The sequence below is a fragment of the Diplotaxodon limnothrissa genome, linkage group LG15 (genome assembly GCF_057381915.1).
Source record: "Diplotaxodon limnothrissa isolate DT_005_m linkage group LG15, D_limnothrissa_male_GT1.1, whole genome shotgun sequence".
In the NCBI taxonomy this organism is placed as follows: Eukaryota; Metazoa; Chordata; class Actinopteri; order Cichliformes; family Cichlidae; genus Diplotaxodon; species Diplotaxodon limnothrissa.
In genome coordinates, this window is record NC_140610.1 from 23153306 (window position 1) to 23171688 (window position 18383).

Consider the following 18383-nt stretch of genomic DNA (forward strand, 5'->3'; position numbering starts at 1 on the left):
ACAAAAAGGTTGTTTTAAACATGGAAGTTAAAACATGAACCCCAAACCCGTACAACCTTTGTAGAACAGGCTTTGTGTCTCATTAATAACTCGTGATTTTCCAATGTTTTTTCAACATGCAATTGTTAAAACATTTTTCTAACTCACCAATCTGAGAGCGACAGAAGTGAAAACCTGAGTGATGAAGGTTAAATAACAGCAGATTTAGACTATAAAGACATGATTGGTGTAGGTGAGGCAACAGTGAATAGATGCAATCAGCAGTGGAGACAGATACATGCCAGTAAACAACCACAGATGGATGTGCAAATCAACTACCGACAGATAATCAGTGTTAATAATACTGCATATACACTTATACAACCATATCACCAGTGCATATGCATGCTGATATACATAGCCAAAGAGAAAACAACTTTTCCAGCCGCCCACACAGGTGTGAGTCAATAAGTTTAATGCCTTGCCTTTGCTTATTTGCGGTGATTTGTTTTAGGATATTTGACCTATCATAAACAACTTTTCTCTTACTACCTTCCTCAAGCACATCAACTTAATGTTTCTGTCTTGTTCACTGTTCCTATGTTGAGGCAGTTCTCTAGATTATAAACTCTCATAAAAATCTTCTTCTTGATGTACTAGAGTTGATACATTTATAATATCACTTCTATTTAAAAATAATAATAATTATCCAATAATTTATGGTACTACCACCTAACCTCTTGCACTTTTAGCTTTCTCCTCTTTCATTCAAGAACTATTGTTGCCATATGTTTCCACAGAGAGCTGTCCTATAAATCTATATATCTCGACAACTGTTCATCCGATCTGCTTTAAACTGTGCACCAAAGAGATTTCTTTTTCTTCTGGCAGCTAAAAAATGCCAGCTGCGAGTGCTTGAGAGCAATCTGGAGATGAAGTATTTCTTTCGTTGCTATGATACAGAATATCCAAGGAAGTAATATCTTGTAAAAACCGTGACTCTAGATGACTTTTGTTTACCTGCTATACCCACTGCAAACTAAATCGTCCTGCAAGCCAAACTTTTCATACAAGCAGTAAAAAGTCCCCATTGTTCAGCACTAGTGCGAATAGGACGTGATCTTGGTTCACTGAAGTATTTGACTCACCCTTTTGCCACTGAAAATGGAAGTCTGGTTAAAAAATGACAGCATTGGCCATAATTGTTTATGAGAAGTTGAACATTTTTCAACTGAAAAATCTGGAAAGAAAAAAGATGACCTGCTTTTTTTTTTTTAATTTTTCTTAGCATATTATCAAAAATATGTTTCTATCATTGCAAACAGCTGAGAGGGCAGTCCATGAGATGTATGCTGTGGTGGACACAGCCCCTGAGGACAATGACCAAGAAGATTTTATAATTAAGCAAGCATAGCTGTAGCTGGATCTAATCTGCATAGGAGGTAATGACTGTCTATATGTTCTACTTTTGCTGATGTTAATATACAGTATAATAGTCGTCTTAAGCAGGTAGGTACAAAGACGTAAAATGTCCACAAACAGGACTTAATTACAACAATAGTGTAACGGGAAGAGTATTTACAGTGGGGCAAAAAAGTATTTAGTCAGCCACCGATTGTGCAAGTTCCCCTACTTAAAATGATGACAGAGGTCAGTAATTTGCACCAGAGGTACACTTCAACTGTGAGAGACAGAATGTGAAAAACAAAATCCATGAATTCACATGGTAGGATTTGTAAAGAATTTATTCGTAAATCAGGGTGGAAAATAAGTATTTGGTCACCTCAAACAAGGAAAATCTCTGGCTCTCACAGACCTGTAACGTCTTCTGTAAGAAGCTGTTCTGTCCCCCACTCGTTACCTGTATGAATGGCACCTGTTTGAACTCATCATCTGTATAAAAGACACCTGTCCACAGCCTCAAACAGTCAGACTCCAAACTCCGCCATGGCCAAGACCAAAGAGCTTTCAAAGGACACCAGGAAAAGTATTGTAGACCTGCACCAGACTGGGAAGAGTGAATCTACAATAGGCAAGCAGCTTGGTGTGAAAAAATCAACTGTGGGAGCAATCATCAGAAAATGGAAGACATACAAGACCACTGATAATCTCCCTCGATCTGGGGCTCCACGCAAGATCTCATCCCGTGGGGTCAAAATGATCATGAGAACGGTGAGCAAAGATCCCAGAACCACACGGGGGGACCTGGGGAATGACCTGCAGAGAGCTGGGACCAAAGTAACAAAGGTCACCATCAGTAACACACTACAACGGCAGGGAATCAAATCCCGCAGTGCCAGACGTGTTCCGCTGCTGAAGCCAGTGCATGTCCAGGCCCGTCTGAAGTTTGCCAGAGAGCACATGGATGATACAGCAGAGGATTGGGAGAATGTCATGTGGTCAGATGAAACCAAAGTAGAACTTTTTGGTATAAACTCAACTCGTCGTGTTTGGAGGAAGAAGAATACTGAGTTGCATCCCAAGAACACCATACCTACTGTGAAGCATGGGGGTGGAAACATCATGCTATGGGGCTGTTTTTCTGCCAAGGGGACAGGACGACTGATCCGTGTTAAGGACAGAATGAATGGGGCCATGTATCGTGAGATTTTGAGCCAAAACCTCCTTCCATCAGTGAGAACTTTGAAGATGAAACGAGGCTGGGTCTTCCAACATGACAATGATCCAAAACACACCGCCCGGGCAACAAAGGAGTGGCTCCGTAAGAAGCATTTGAAAGTCCTGGAGTGGCCTAGCCAGTCTCCAGACCTCAACCCCATAGAAAATCTGTGGCGGGAGTTGAAAGTCCGTGTTGCTCGGCGACAGCCCCAAAACATCACTGCTCTCGAGAAGATCTGCATGGAGGAATGGGCCAAAATACCAGCTACTGTGTGTGCAAACCTGGTATAGACCTATAGTAAACCTCTGTTATTGCCAACAAAGGTTATGTTACAAAGTATTGAGTTGTATTTTTGTTATTGACCAAATACTTATTTTCCACCCTGATTTACGAATAAATTCTTTACAAATCCTACCATGTGGATTCATGGATTTTTTTTTTTCACATTCTGTCTCTCACAGTTGAAGTGTACCTCTGGTGCAAATTACTGACCTCTGTCATCATTTTAGGTGGGGGGACTTGCACAATCGGTGGCTGACTAAATACTTTTTTGCCCCACTGTATATGCCAACAGTCAGTATGTTGAAAAAGCTTGAAATGAGGAGCTGGGATAGAGTTGGGTTGCAAAGTGGCTTGCAGATCATGGGCAGACTAATATAGCTTAAAGTGAGCCATAAATGAGGTTTGCCATTTGAATCCATAGGTTGAGATATCAGCTGCCGCTGAGACAAGCTGACCTGTCCTCATTGTTTTTAAGCTTAACTTCGTCCTGCCCCAACAAATGCTGTGGATGATTTCAGATATGAATATGACTGATTTTATAGTCAAATTATGTTAAATATCTGGTTATATTTTTCCTCACAGCAGGTACAGTATGTGGGTTCAGAGGTTATGTGTGCATATCCTGGACAAGCCCCCAAACATGTAACGGTTCCTATGTACATGCCTCAAAGGATCCTAATATAGAAGAAGATAAAGTTTTAAATTGAAACTGATATTGAAAGTGTAAACTGAATTACTTACAAAGACCAAATACAAATAAGGGACTTGCAGTCCTAGCAAAAACAAGGAAAAGATCAAAAACACCAGGAACTGACCATACAACTGCCCATTAGTTCCGTGCTTTTTCCCTAACCTGATATTAGCCAAGACTAATCCAAACTGAAACTGAAACTGATGCCAACACCCAATTAATAATATTAACATAACTCCACCTTCTCTGGCCTTTTGTGCATACCTTGAGGGTTTTGCAGCCAGTCAGCATTAAGGCATGTGGAACAGTAGTACACAAACTTTTCTAGCTCTGCAAAGATGCTGTTACACCAAAGCTTGCAATTAAAATTTGAATGCCTCTCAACCTTTCGAGCTTTGTCAAACATTAGTGTCTGTTTATATGGTTATTTTGTTTTTCTTTTTTTTCTTTTTTTCTTTTTTTTTTACTTTGATTTTTATTAGGTTATTTTGACATTGTGGACATACAGTAAAGAAAATAACAAACAGACATACATATAAACAAACATAGAGTCTGGAGTTTACATATCTTTCTCCATTTATCACGTTGCAGAAAAAAAAAAAAAGAAAACCTATTATGTTATTTCATTTGTGTCACTTCTGAATGTTTTCCACTTCCTCCATAGTCTGTCGTATTTACCTCCCATCAAAGGTTATTTTGTTTTTCATCATGCAGGGCATCTCAGGCTGAGAGAGAACCACAGAGCCAAATTAGTATATAAAAACAAAAAATATTTATGGGGGTGTGTCTGAACTTTAAGGTTTTTGGAAACTGTGTTGTTTTAGTTCAAATTCCATATAAAATAACAATAAGAATTTATCCCCAAACTGAGTCAAAACCTTTCTGCTTGGATCAAAGTGCATATGCTCTTGGTCACATATATTTTGTCCACTTGAAGGGAGAAGTTCAGTGGAGAGGGGAACAACCATGGGGCATTGTTTCTGGGTCAGAGCGCTCTGATGGAGGTGTTAAGTCATTCAGGGTCGCTATACACAAAACATCACATACAAAACCATTTGAGAAAAAGCTGTTATATTGTGTAAAATATAATACTAATAATAATTTTTAAAAACTGAAAATGTCATGCACCCATATGTTACTCACAATAGAGCACAGAAAATAACTTGAATATTAATATGAAGAAAATGTGTTTATTTTTAATTTGACTGCAGGAACATATTTCAGAAAAGTTTTAACAATAACACTTACAGGGAAAAACAAAAACTAACTGTTAAGAAATCTTTTGAGATCCCACCACCATTGTGATTAGGAATGTAAGACAGAACATACTCATCATATTATCATAAGTCATGACATTTTCCAGTTTTTTGAGCCGTGACGGCTTCTCTTTCTTCTCTAGTTTTTTTTTCTTCCAATCTTTGACTCATTATTCTGAAATTTATAATGGAACGCTATTGAAATCCTTTTTTGATATTGTAAGTACATTCACTATTTTCCTGTTCTAAAAATCATTAATATTAATTTCACTTAACTTGACTTCATTAAATGACTCACATATTGTACACCAGTGATTCATTTTTTCTGCTTTCTTCTTTTCATTTTGAGACTTTCAACCAGAGTATTTTTGACAGTTTTATTAAAAAAAAGAACAAAATACAAAAAAAAAAAAGAAATACAGCTCAGAAATTCAGTGGAGACCTCACAGCCGGCTGAACAGCAACTAGACAAATGTCTAACTTGTCAAACCTTAAGCTTTGAATTGTCGTCATTTTTTTCAGTGGGCTACTATTTGGTTTCTCTGCAGACTTTCAAAGAAATTATCAAGATATACATTACACGGCACACAATGTTTCCTTCTATTATTCGTATTCTGCTCATGCTGTTTTTTTTTTCTTTCCCAGAGAGTGACTGCCAGCTTCTCACCAAACTGCCCAAAGTTAAATGCTTTCGCAACAACAAGCGAGAAGGTATGGAAGCAGTTGCGTTTGAAAAATTTCATTAGCATTTTTAACATGCTAGTGTGTATAAATTTGCATGCTTAATCATTCTTATGTTCTTTGTAGGTTTTTTGGCATCTCATTTGTCACCGGTGTGCTAGATTTGTGTGTGTATGTGTATAAAAAGGTGTTATTCAGGGTGTGTATAAAGAATATAAATTTCACTGGTGGTACTGAAAACTCTCTGCCTAAACAATCCCATGCTGTATATAAACACACAGAGACGGGTGGACAGACAGAAAGACAGTGAGTGAAGTGAAATTGATTCATTCATCTCTGGCTACATATTGAACTGCAGAACTGAAATGACCTGAAGTGAATTGAAGTGACAGGAGAGCTACTGAAATAGAGCCCAGAGTGGCAAGCTATCATAAAAAAAATGTCACAGAAAAGAAAATGTCTTCCACAATCTCAAACCAAACATACATTAATTCAAAAGCAAGCTTATATGCTGAAATTTAAAAAAAAAAAAAAAAGAAAATTTATAAATAACCTAATCACAGATGACAACCAGTTTGAAGTTAAAGCCTCAGTCACACTAAATATGGATGGTGTTCCTCATTTTAATGGTTAATACAGTCATGTGTCATGGCTATGCTTATCATTTTTCCATATAATCCATTTGGAGCTGCCTCCATGCTCTTAAATATAGAATACGAATGAATGGAATACATAAATTAACATGACAGCTTGACAATATGGCGGGGTCAGGAGTATACTGTGAATAAAGAAATGGTTAATGGCCAGAAAAAGGTTTAAGACATATATAATCTTCCACTGTAGCTGACTGAAGATGTTTGGTATATGCATGATTTTTAAGGAATTGAAATGGATTAAATACTTCGGGCTGAAAGAACATTTTATTTGACTAAAACAATAGTGGAGGTGGCATGCTGTGGTTTATTCAGGTCTTTTAATCGTTTAACTTTTTGCCACTGAATGTTGCACTTTAACTACTACACCCCACTGTTAGAAGCAAATTCACAAAATAGACCCAAGTACAGACACATACTGAGGCAGACAGTAGGGGTGCAACGATACACAAAATTCACGGTTCGGTTCGGTTCGGTTCGATACTTTGGTGTCACGGTTCAATATTTTTTCGATACAAGAAAATGTTCATGCTTTTTTAATTTGTCATTTATTAAAATTATAAATATATATTTTAACTCCAACGTACAGTTTTTAAATTTAATGTTGCTGAAACAACAAGGGGAGAAAATAATAAATCTATCTGATCGAGAAATCACTCATCTTTGGAAAAGAGAGTTTATTACAGAGAAATGGCTCTTTCCAAAATAAAAGCTATACTATACACTTCTTCTGGGGTACACTCTCAGCAGCATATTAAACATATCAGGTCCCCATGAGGAGAATCATGTGCTAACGGCTGACTAAATGACTCGGGTAAAGTTTGTAGCATGCGTGCTTGTTGTTTTTGTCTGCTTCCACTTGTCTTTGCACTAGGATGATGTCGGCGTAAATGTGCAGTCATATTCATTGTGTTCCCACTAATGCTGTCAGCATTAATCTGAAATGACGTTAATGCCACAACACAGCAAATCTCCTTTTTTTTTTTTTTTTTTGCCTGTCCCGTTTGGCTCTTTTGCCATCAGAATTATTGTCTAAAGGCGAAGAAAGATGCCCAACGGATTTACTTTACCAAATTGACCATCCCAGCCTTGCCGTAATGGTCCATTTGATTCACCTTTTATTGTTTATTTTATTTTCACTTGCTGAATACGGGACAGACTTGACTGGGGAAAAGAAGGGGAGAAAGAAAGAGGGAAAGAAAATCAGCTGAGAAGAGGGACGGGGGAGAAGGGCAAAAAACAAAAACCAACAGAATGGGCAAGAAAAAAAAATACATATATCGATCACCTGGATCACCTGTTGAGAAAGAAAAAAGAAAACAAGCAGAAGAAAACGAGAGCAATACAATAAACAACATCACAATGATATATGGGAATATGACAGTAAATACTAAATATTAAACATTATTGTAAGATCGACAGCGCACAGTGTGCTTTGAGGTAGGAGCCAAAAAGGGTGTAGTTTGCGTGTGTGATCACCTGTGTGTACACCTGTGAGCATGGACGTGCTTGTATTTAAAAGGTTCCTTCATGTAATGATCTGCTAGAGGGTGTGGGAAGCTACTGCCCCGTCCACCAGGGCATGAAGCAGGTATGGAGGAGATCAAAACTCCAGACATCCAGAGGCCCCCAGAACACAAGAGACCAAGGAAGACCAACAGAGGGGCAGCCGCGCCACTGTCCCAAAAAGAGCTGAGGAGAGTCCCAAATGAGGGCTCACTCAACAGCCGCGGAGCAGAAGCCAGGGGGAGTTGCAGTGACGCACCCCTGAGCTCCGCCGGCAGCCAGCTGTGCCTGAGTGACCGAGCCCCAGGCCGAGAGGCCGGGGGCACCCCACCTCCGAAGTGGCCCGAGCGAGCCCCAGGCTCCAGGCCCCGATAAGCGGCCGCCAAGGAGTGAGCCGGTGTGTACCTGGATGCCCATCGCCAGACACAAAGAACCACCAACGCACCGATGTCTGAGGGAGTCCGCCACCGGCAGGGGAAGTGGTGGGGGGAGATAGGCCTCCAAACCTTGGAGGGCCTGAGATGTCCCCAGAGAGGTGGCGTCTGATACCCAACCTGACATATAGACACAGACATACAGGCACACACAGATACAAACATCCATTCCTACCCTCATGCTCTCATATGCACTTACTCCACACTCAACCAACGTGGAGACAGACATAAAGAGACGCTGTACACACAATCACACTCCCCAAGCGTACTCTACGAACCGGGTCTAGGTACCCTTGCCCCTGGAGGGGGGAACTGCACCCAGACCCAGGTGGTGTTACCCTTTTCCCTGCGGTGGGGAGAAGCAGACCGCCCCGACTCCGCAGCAGCAGGGAGGCCCCACATTCCAGACCCCAGTCGGACGGCCAACTCCTCCTCCTAGGACCCCCGCTCCAGCAGGCCGCAGAGAACGGGGGTGAGAGAAGACTCCAAACCTCCCTCCACCCGCTCATTGTAGTGTTGATGCATGTGTGTTCTAAGGTGCATTTAAAACCCAGGAGGGCATGGAGCTACCTGCCAGAGAGCAGCAGGTAAGCGCATAGCCCCTCCTGATAGCGCTCAATGTCTACGTGTATTTAAAATTGAGAGGTGGGCAACGACGCCAGGGGTGAGGTGTACACCCTGATGGTAATTTGGATTCCGTGTATCGTGCCCACCCCCAAGATCCTATATGTATGTGTAATGAGAGTGTGAATAATGTGAATGTCTAAGTTGTGGGATAAAATTGAGGCAGAGGCAGCCAGAAGGGAACAGAGGGGGGGGGGGGGGGGGTAGCCTCCTCTGCACCCTGGTGACCCTACTTCAAGGCCCTGCATGTGTGGGTGGTTGTGGTGGAGCAGGAAGAGGGAGGCAGCTGGAGATGGGGAGGGAAGGAAGGGAGGGGCAAGTGACCCCTCCCTGGGGCCAGCTCCCCCGCTGACCCCAGTAGGCACCCCCATACTCCGCGACCCGCCAGGGAAAGGAGGCCCAGGCCCATCCGGACCGGGGCCCAGTGCAGCAGCGCCGCCCGGCCCCACAGAGCCCGGGACAGCCCACCCGACCCCACCACAGAGAAAACTGCACCCACCCCATCATCCACTCATCTTCCAGACTACATAAGACAATAGACAACCAGGCTGAGATCTTCCTCCACCTCTCCTGTATCTCCACCTCCTGCAGAGAGAGTTCCTGTAGAGAGGAAAGCTCCTGCAAGATGTGACAACCTCCCCCACCAGTTGAAGAGCCCCCCAGGTGGCTCGACGTACCGGCGGCACCCTGCGCCAGGACTGGGCCCCCATACACCCACCCGCCCACAACCCCGGCAACACACCAACCAGGACCCAAGCCCCCGAGGCCCGGCCAGGGCCCCAGCCCAGAGCCGGAGCGCCCCCAGAACCTCACGCCCATCCCGGACCCACCCAGGGGCAGCCAGGCTACCAGGTCAGTAACCCACGTCCGTCAGCACAGACCCTCCCCTAGCCCCGCTGCACGCAGCCACGAGGAAACCGTCACCTAAGAGCCAACAGAGAGCCCCTAATTGGCCATGACCGCTACCCTGGGTTGAGCCCCCCAAGGACACGGCAAATCTCCGTTAACGAGCTACCACAGATCACCCCGTGCGTGGGGCTGGACGACGTCAACACGTTAACGAGCTAACTGCGCTAACGAAGTAGTTCCCACACATGTAATTGAGCATTGCGTGGTGCATCCGACATACTGTTTTACTTTTGTCCATGACGCGCTTACCTTCAGGGTCATATTTCACATGAAGACCAAAATAGTTCCAAAGGCCAGATCTGAATGAGGGTGGGGGAGGTTCAATTTGCCATGTTGCAACAAGCTTAGCTTCTGTCTTGCTAGCTCGACAGTGCAGCCTAGGCGGAGTAGTCGAACGCAGATCCACTGAGCTCTCAACACAGACAGCATTGTCAGAAGAAAAGTTGATCAAATAAATTAAAAAATTTTATTGTTCGATACATATGCATACCGAACCGAAAGCACTGTATCGAACGGTTCAATATCGATACGAGTATCGTTGCACCCCTAGCAGACAGGTAGCTGCTTTAAAGACTTACAAAATAGTATAGAAAATAATGGCTTTATTTGTATAGCGCTTTTGAGAACACAGTTAGAAAGTGCTTCACAGTTTGAGTAAAAGCCACACAATAAAAATAAGCATGCATATTCCATAAGACAGACATAATGAACTACAGGGTCACGCATTCATTCCAACATACGCACTTTCATACAAATGAAAATAGATGTACATTGTGGCATAAAATAAGGGGGAAAGATTAAGGGAACACTAACCTATAAAAATTAGTTTTCAGCAGTTGATTAACGCAAGTCAGATTCAACAGAACTGATAGGCTGAGGGAGGCTGTTCCAAACTTTCTGAGCTACACCGTCAAAAGTTTGATCCCCTCTGGTTTTATTTAGTGTGTGGAACAATTTTTTTTGAAGATGTTGATGAGATTATCTGAGAAGTTGGCTGCTGTGGTACGGTCTAAGTAATTCTGATATATAAGCCAGGCCATCTTCATGTAGAGCTTTATGAGTTAATAATAGGGCTTTAAAGTGGATGTTTGTTAACTGTAAATCTCTGACAAATATGTTTGATATGTGAGTGGTGGCTAGCTTTTGTTAGCAGCCTTGCTTTCTGCAACAATGGGAGATGCGCTACAAAGGACCAAGAGGTATATGTGAAAAGTGGGTTACAGTAATCAAAGTGGGGGAAATTAAAATGTGTTTCAAAAGCATCAGATGATTGAATCAGAGTAAAGATTTTATTTTAGCAGTATTTCTGAGGTGACGTAAATGAGAGTGGGTGACTTCCTTAGAGAAACTGGCAGGTCCAAAACACTAGAACCTCAGTTTTACTAGAATTGAGATATAGAAAATTTGTATACATCCAATTAGTAATGGCAGAAAAGGTAGGAGAGACTGTTGAGTTGTTGGGCTTAGCAGAAAGGTGCAACTGTCTATCATCTGCATTGCAATGGTAGGCGATTCCCTTAAAACAATACAAACACATGCAAGGGTTGCAGATGAAGACTTAAATAATATGAATTCTGTTGGATAAGCACAGCACAGCTTGGCTAATACGTTGAGAGTATGATGATGGTCTTCCCTGAAATGGTCAGTATGAAAAGACATTTAAACATATTCTAATGATGCAAATCATTTTGATTTAATTTGGACAGACCATCTCCAAAAGTGGAAAGAATGTCATTAAAAGGTTAGAAAGGTCAGAATAATTTAGAGCTTTGTTTTAAGTGTTACTCCATTCCATAGAGAATAATTTTAAATAATTCAGAACAGTACAGATATTTAATTCCACCCGTGTGACCTTGAATGAATTGACTGTTTACAGTTTAGCCGATGCTCATTATTTTTAGAAGTAGAATAGTGATGCTAATTCTTCATGGCACAGATTGAGCAAGGTGGCCAGAAAAAGGCTAGTCCATACTGCCATGATGGCATCACACAGTTGCTGCAGATTAGGTGGCTTCACGTCAATTATGCAAATCTCCCCTTCCACCACATCCCAAAAGTGCTCTATTGGATTGAAATCTGGTGACTGTGGAGGCCATTTGAGTACAGTCATCTTCCTGTCATGTTTAATAAACTAGTTTGAGATGATTTGAGCTTTGTGACATGGCACGTTATCCAGCTGGAAGAAGCCATTTGCAGATGGGTACACTAAGGTCATAAAGGGATCGACACAGTCAGCAACAATACTCTGCTGGGCTGTGTTGCTTAAACAATCCTCAGTTGGTACTTAGAGGCCCAATATGTCCTAAGAGGTTGCCTACGCCTACAGGCTGTCTTTACAATGTCTACTTGCCTAAATGCATTGAGTTGCTAACATGTAACTGACTGATTAAACATCCATGTTAACAAGCAGATAAACAGCTGTGCCTAATAAAGTGATTTAAATGCAATGATTCATGGACACAAACTCATAATGAAAGAAATATGAAAATAATGTGTGTCATGACCAACGTCAGTCAGGATTCAGATGTCCTAAAGTCACAGATTGGCTTGTATTAGTTGCTCCTCCTATGATGTAAATGTTTGATGCAGTTTTAAATGAATACTAGTTTGTGATGTTATCTGACTAATAGCCAAAGAAAAGGATGAATTGTTTCTCAGTCAGAACCAAAGCTGTAATAATAAAATGATGGTAAAGGTAGATTAGAGGGCAGCCAGAAATTTCTCTGTAGTGATACACTGTTACAAAGATGTACAACTTATTGGGTGTTAGTAATTACAGCCACCATTTTATATACAGTATAATAACACTAATTGGATCATAGCAAGCACTTTGCAAAAGATGAAGGGGAGTTCAAATATAGTGTAAAATAACAACATGGTGCAATTATAAGAAACCCCCCCCCCCCCCCCCCCCCCCCCCCCCCACCAAATAGAGATCACAGACTAACACAAAGTTCATCCGTAGAGTTAGTTTGAAAAACAAAAAGTAATTTCTGGCTCTCGATGGTACATGGCTCCTTTTCCCCATTGTTATTGTTTGACAGTGATATTAGGGGTTTAAAAAAAGATATTTAAAGCCATTTTACAGTAATAATATTTCTAAATGGTGCCCACTGATGTTGGACCTTTACAGCAGAAGACAAATCCCTCTAGTGGAGCATCATCTGTGGAGTATTCTGATCAAGTCTTTGCTACAGCTTACTTTCAGTGCAGTTCCTCTGAAAAGTGATAGAAACATTTTCAGACATCTCATTGCTTCTGAAGATCAAATGGCAGCATTTTTTACAGGAACAAACTAAAGGAAAAAACACTCAGAAACCACTTCTGACATGCTTGTTGTTGCCTCGGTGAGAGCAGCGCCGTTTGAACTCCGGTTACGGCACTAAAACGTCTGAAAATACGAGTCCCCTTTCCACTTCACTAATACCTCTCTCTGTGTTCTTCTTTCTCCCTTCTTTCTTCCTCTTGCTGGATGCTTTATTTCACCTCATATTTTAAATTTATCTCGCTTGGCTGTTCTGTTGCTTGCATTTTATAGTTTCCCTCTTTCTTTCTCACTCACCTCTCTGTCTCTCTCTATAACAACAGGAACACTTGTCCTACATGCTGTCACTGAAGGATTTCATTATAGCACAGTCATGCTGATCACACAATGACACACACACGCACACCCACACATAGACATCGGCAGGGTTCATCAGTTCAGCTAGTTAATAGTTTATGGCTTCAGGCTTTCTGACTTGATTGTCTTTTTAATGGCCATAAAAAACACACCAGCCTGATACTGTATGTCTTCTCTGACACACTCACACAAACACAGGTGGTTGTACGTGCACGTTTGTGAGAACATAGTGTTGGCATGTACCATTAATCCAAACATCAAGTTGTTTTAGAAAAAACTATATCTAAACAATGAAGCGCTTTAGTACTTGCCCTAAAAAGCTAACCCCCCAACTGTATGAATATCCTTGCTAGCTTCAAAAACACACTGTGAAATGTGTGAAAAGACCCGATTTATGTGTGTGCATCTTTTTTTTTTCCATCTAGCATTTTGCCATGGTGCCTAACTAGATTTGAATTTTAAGAATCTTTCCCGTCGGACATTACCTAATACATGTTCCAGTCTGGAGACGTTCCAGGCGTGAACTCTAATTTTCCCACCTAGCTTGATAAATTGTAAATTGATTTCCTTTATATGGAGTCTTTTTGCTCTGGTAATTTGGACAGCTCAAAGCAATTTCAGTGCATCTTTATCCTAGAATGCCAAATACTGTTGGTCTTGCATATATATATATATACAGTCCATTGGCACTGGCCCCTTGATGCACCTGCCATTGAGATATTGTATGCTGAAACACAAGGGCTCTCTTTTAAGATGCAACAAATCCCACAAATGGAAATAGGATGGGTAGCGATCAAGTTTGTTTCAAGTTTGCCAACCAGGAGACCACAGTTTGGAGCTTTGTATTTGGCAAAACCCAAAGATATTCTAAGTAATTTTCCTTTTCAGTTGGTTTTCATTAGTGGTACAATTGATCATTCGTTTACTAAACACAAATTAACTCACTTACATGCTTGATAATTGGTTCAGTTTACTGCACTCTCAAGCCAGTGGTCTCAGAATAGAAAAAACAAAACAAAACAGTGGGCGTGTGACATTGTCATCATTGCCACCTGGCAGTAATGTTGACTGAAGCCGGGCTGTAAACATGCTGAATGCTGGACTGTGTGTCTGAGGTGCTGCATGAAAGTGCCATTTGTAATCAGACTATTGTTGATAGAGGATGAAGTTATTAAGATGAGATGCTCCAACCTGTACCTGTGGCATGGCTGCAGCCCAATCTGCAGCTGTTATTGCAGCCTAATGTCTGCCGCTACACTGCCAAGGTAGGACAGACCATGCTAGTTCAGGTACATATGCAGACAGACAATTCCTTCACCAGGATTTAGTCTAGATATGTTTCCTTTTAACCACACTGGGTTGACATGTTCACTGGAGGCAACCACAGCTAGTGATTGTTGCAAAGCAGCAGGCTTTTAGATAACCAAATGTGGTTACATTTAAGAGGTAGAATCTTATTTAGTTAGGTTTAAAATTAAAATTGCCAAAAAAACAAAACTGTTTAGTCATTTCAGATGACCATAACTTCTTGGCTAAGTTTAGAAATACACTCTTGTCTGAAGGAAACCATTGGCGCTCACACTTTCATCATTTGGTGGTTTTAAACAAATGTGTATATGTTTATATCGTATATGTACATCAGATCAGCTGGCTATTGCATTTGTTATATCCCATGTTGCCAAGAGGGAAGTTGCAAATTGCCCTCTTGTGGACAAACTATGCAGTATCAACACCTATAAGGCTGTTTCTCCGATTTCTTTTTTACTTTTTGCATTTTTTATTCACGGTTATAAATCCTGATACTGATATATCAGTAAGTATATCAGTATCAGCAGGGCTGACATACTAGTCTGGCTTTAATACAGTGTATTTAACTGCAACCTCAGGATCTCTTTCAAAGTGCCCATATGGACAGACTTAAGAATGAGATCCACTTCTGCAGTACCTTGCTGACAGACACCTATTGTGTATCTGCAAGATGCCAGTGGCTCTGGCAGAAAGGTAGTGTTTGATGTCCTGAATAAGAACACGTTGTACTTTCATACACCAACTCTACACATACATTCATACACAAATGACACACGGGGCAGTTTCTGAAATTTTGTCTAAGGATACTTTAATATGAAAACTGCTGGTGGATGACCCCTTGAGTCACAGTTGCTATCGTGATCAACAATATTGACACCTTTCCAGCTTCACATTTTGGAAGGTATCTCGCCAGCAATTTTGGTAGTATTCTGAAACTGACACACCAACAACTACACCAATGTAAGCCATTCATGCAGCACAGAAAAGGGAGAGCAGGGTTTGAACTTCTCTCTAAAAGTGCCATCACTCACGCTTTTCATGTCTACAACCAAATACAACATAGTGAATTCTTTGTGAAGAGCATATGATTATCCTTTTTAATGACATGGGGCTTTTCATGATGCCATCAAGTGTGGCCATTCATAACAGCTAAACTGGACAGACAGCACTTTGTACTAACTAGTTCTTTTCAAGCATAATGCACTCTTTGGATCAATTGCCAGACAAAATGCCCTCACTTCTTACAACTCTAATGGATCCACTCAAGCGTAGAAGTCCAATAGCACACAACAATGTCCATTTGTACAATAGTGAAGACACATTAACAAAGACATTATGCATTTTCTTATCTGATATTAATCTGTTAAGATGTTAACCTTCAAACAGCCCTTTAAAGTTTCAAAGCCTGGCCAAAATGTCCTCACTACACTGGCTTCAAATAAAAGGTGTCTACACAAACACAGACCCACATCTGATAGGTGGAGACAGTTAAGAGTTATCGGTGTAGATTAACACTCTCCTCTGTACAAAGTCAGCCCGCCATGCACTGTGTGTGTGTGTGAGTGTGTGTGTGTATCTAAGTAAACGGGCGTCCACTTCTGCCAGTGCAGATGTGTGTGTGTGTGTGTGTGTGTGTGTGTGTGTGTGTGTGTATCTAAGTAAATGGGCGTCCACTTCTGTCAGTGCAGATGTGTGTGTGTGTGTGTGTGTGTATCTAAGTAAATGGGCGTCCACTTCTGTCAGTGCAGATATGTGTGTGTGTGTGTGTGTGGGTGTGTGTGTGTGTCCCTGCTTGTATGTGAGTCCAGTTTATGTGTCTGGGTACGTGTGTGTGTGTGTGTGTGTGTGTGTGTCCATCCATCCAGAAAATAAAGCCTTATTGAGGATGAAATGGGATTTTTAATTGGCTGAGCCTCGGCCTAACGGCGCCGCGTGAAACTTCACGGCCCTTTGTACAATGTCACCGACACACACACACATTCACAATGGGCCCCAGCACTATCACGATAACACACATACAACAATGCAGACTCCTCTGTGGGCATGTACCGCACACATATTCAACAGTGCACGCACTCACACACACATTACGTCTCCGTGTCAGGGAGTATCGATTAGACCATTTAGTCCAAATAGAGGGGAACACTGGACCCCGTCAGGGAGACCTCCTTAACAGGCTCATTTACACACAAACACACACACTCTGTGTGTGTCTGTCTTTGTCTTACTAAAACACAACTGCAGTTAACTGACGCACACATTTGGCCTTTTGCTCCACTCCCTTCTTTGCTTTTCTCTCCCACTTGTTTAAAAATGGATACGCAAACCTGTTCTCCAACACACACACATACAGACACACAAATGCAGAGAGTGATGCGCCTGTTAAAAGGTTGTGTCCATGTCTGACAGGCCCTCTAAGAGCACTGCATCGATTTTCCCCTCTGCTGACTGACTGCGAGAGCAAGTGAAAGAAAGTGAAAGCAAGAAATGTGGTGTCAATAAATGGAGCAAGGCACTAATACATCCAAGGTTACGGGTTCCATTCTCACCAGTGCCTGAAATATTCTTTGTCTTGTTCTTCTGCTGCTGTGGGGCCTTTTCGATGAAAGTCTTCGTGTATATTTATAGCGAGCGGATGGAGGATGTGTGTGTTTAACTGATAGTCACAGCTTGTGAGCATGAAACTTGAGTATATACTGTCTTATCCGATCTGCCGCCCTGAAAAGAATCAATTTCAGACGGCAACGCGGAGGATTTCAATTTAGCAAAGAAAAGCTGGGAGGGCTTTAAGTTCAATATCGACGGTATCCAAGTGAACACTGTACACAACATTTCAATGTTAAAGTGTGTATGAGACTGTAAATGGGACTGAGAAAGGTGCAGTAAATCGACACTATCAGTACCATTTGTGCTCGCTGTAATTATGGCTGTTTCTTAATTGTGATTGGATGATTAAATGTTGTTACGTTGTTTACAAATTTAGATCTGTTGTTTACAGAAGACTGAAATTAACCAAAAGTCTTTTGAGTTGGCACAACAACACCATGTTGAACTGATGATTGTATCATACTGTAGTCGTTTTTTCAGCGTTATGAATCATATTTCACAATTTCACAAACACCGTAATTGTTTTGTTTATTTAGTTGTATTTTTATCAATAGTTATCTTTTTCCTTTGTTTTTTTTTTTTTTTTTTTTTCCAAATGTTTTGGATTTTTTTGTTAATCAATGCAAATGTTGTTCCACTCCACAACATTTTTAGTTTTTTTTTTTATGGAGTAACTGCATCACTTTATGTAAAGCTACCAGCAATATGTAATTACTTCATATAATCAACAATTTCAATATTAAGGAGATGCTTTAATAATATTAATGATGCAATAGTAAATCTAAAAGTGGCATTAAACATATTGAATATAGTTACTTTAAGTACAACTCAAAATTATGTTGAAAATCTTGTACAGCACCACTTTCATGTAATAAATCTGTATCTCTATGACAGTTTTATACATTTATTTTACCCCCACCCACCCTGTACCGGGTACCTTGTGGTTAAAGCTTTATTACAGAAAAGATACAGTGTTTTCCAAACCTTATTTTAAAAGCTAAAGCATGAATGACAAATTAAAATCAAACCTGTTGGTTCTGTTTATGCACAGGGACACATTGTCTTAATGTGCTTATCAGTGGGTGATTCAGTGAAATGGTTTTCAGTGCAAAAATAATTATAGATCTGGATTATATGCATTTTTCAAAAGACCCTTCTATTAAATGTCTTCTCTATTCAGTTCATTTTGTATTTATTTATTTATTTAAAAA

The 18383-nt window shown here is 41.0% G+C and overlaps 1 protein-coding gene across 1 annotated transcript in view; it reads left to right on the forward strand.

Annotated features, from left to right (window-relative positions):
• LOC146617540 (polypeptide N-acetylgalactosaminyltransferase 14-like) overlaps nt 1-18383 on the forward strand; it is a 243147-nt gene that overhangs the window by 159529 nt on the left and 65235 nt on the right. The window contains exon 7 of the mRNA XM_085373147.1: nt 5474-5539. Within this exon, the coding sequence (XP_085229273.1) occupies nt 5474-5539 (66 nt within the window). The remainder of the gene's footprint in view (nt 1-5473; nt 5540-18383) is intronic.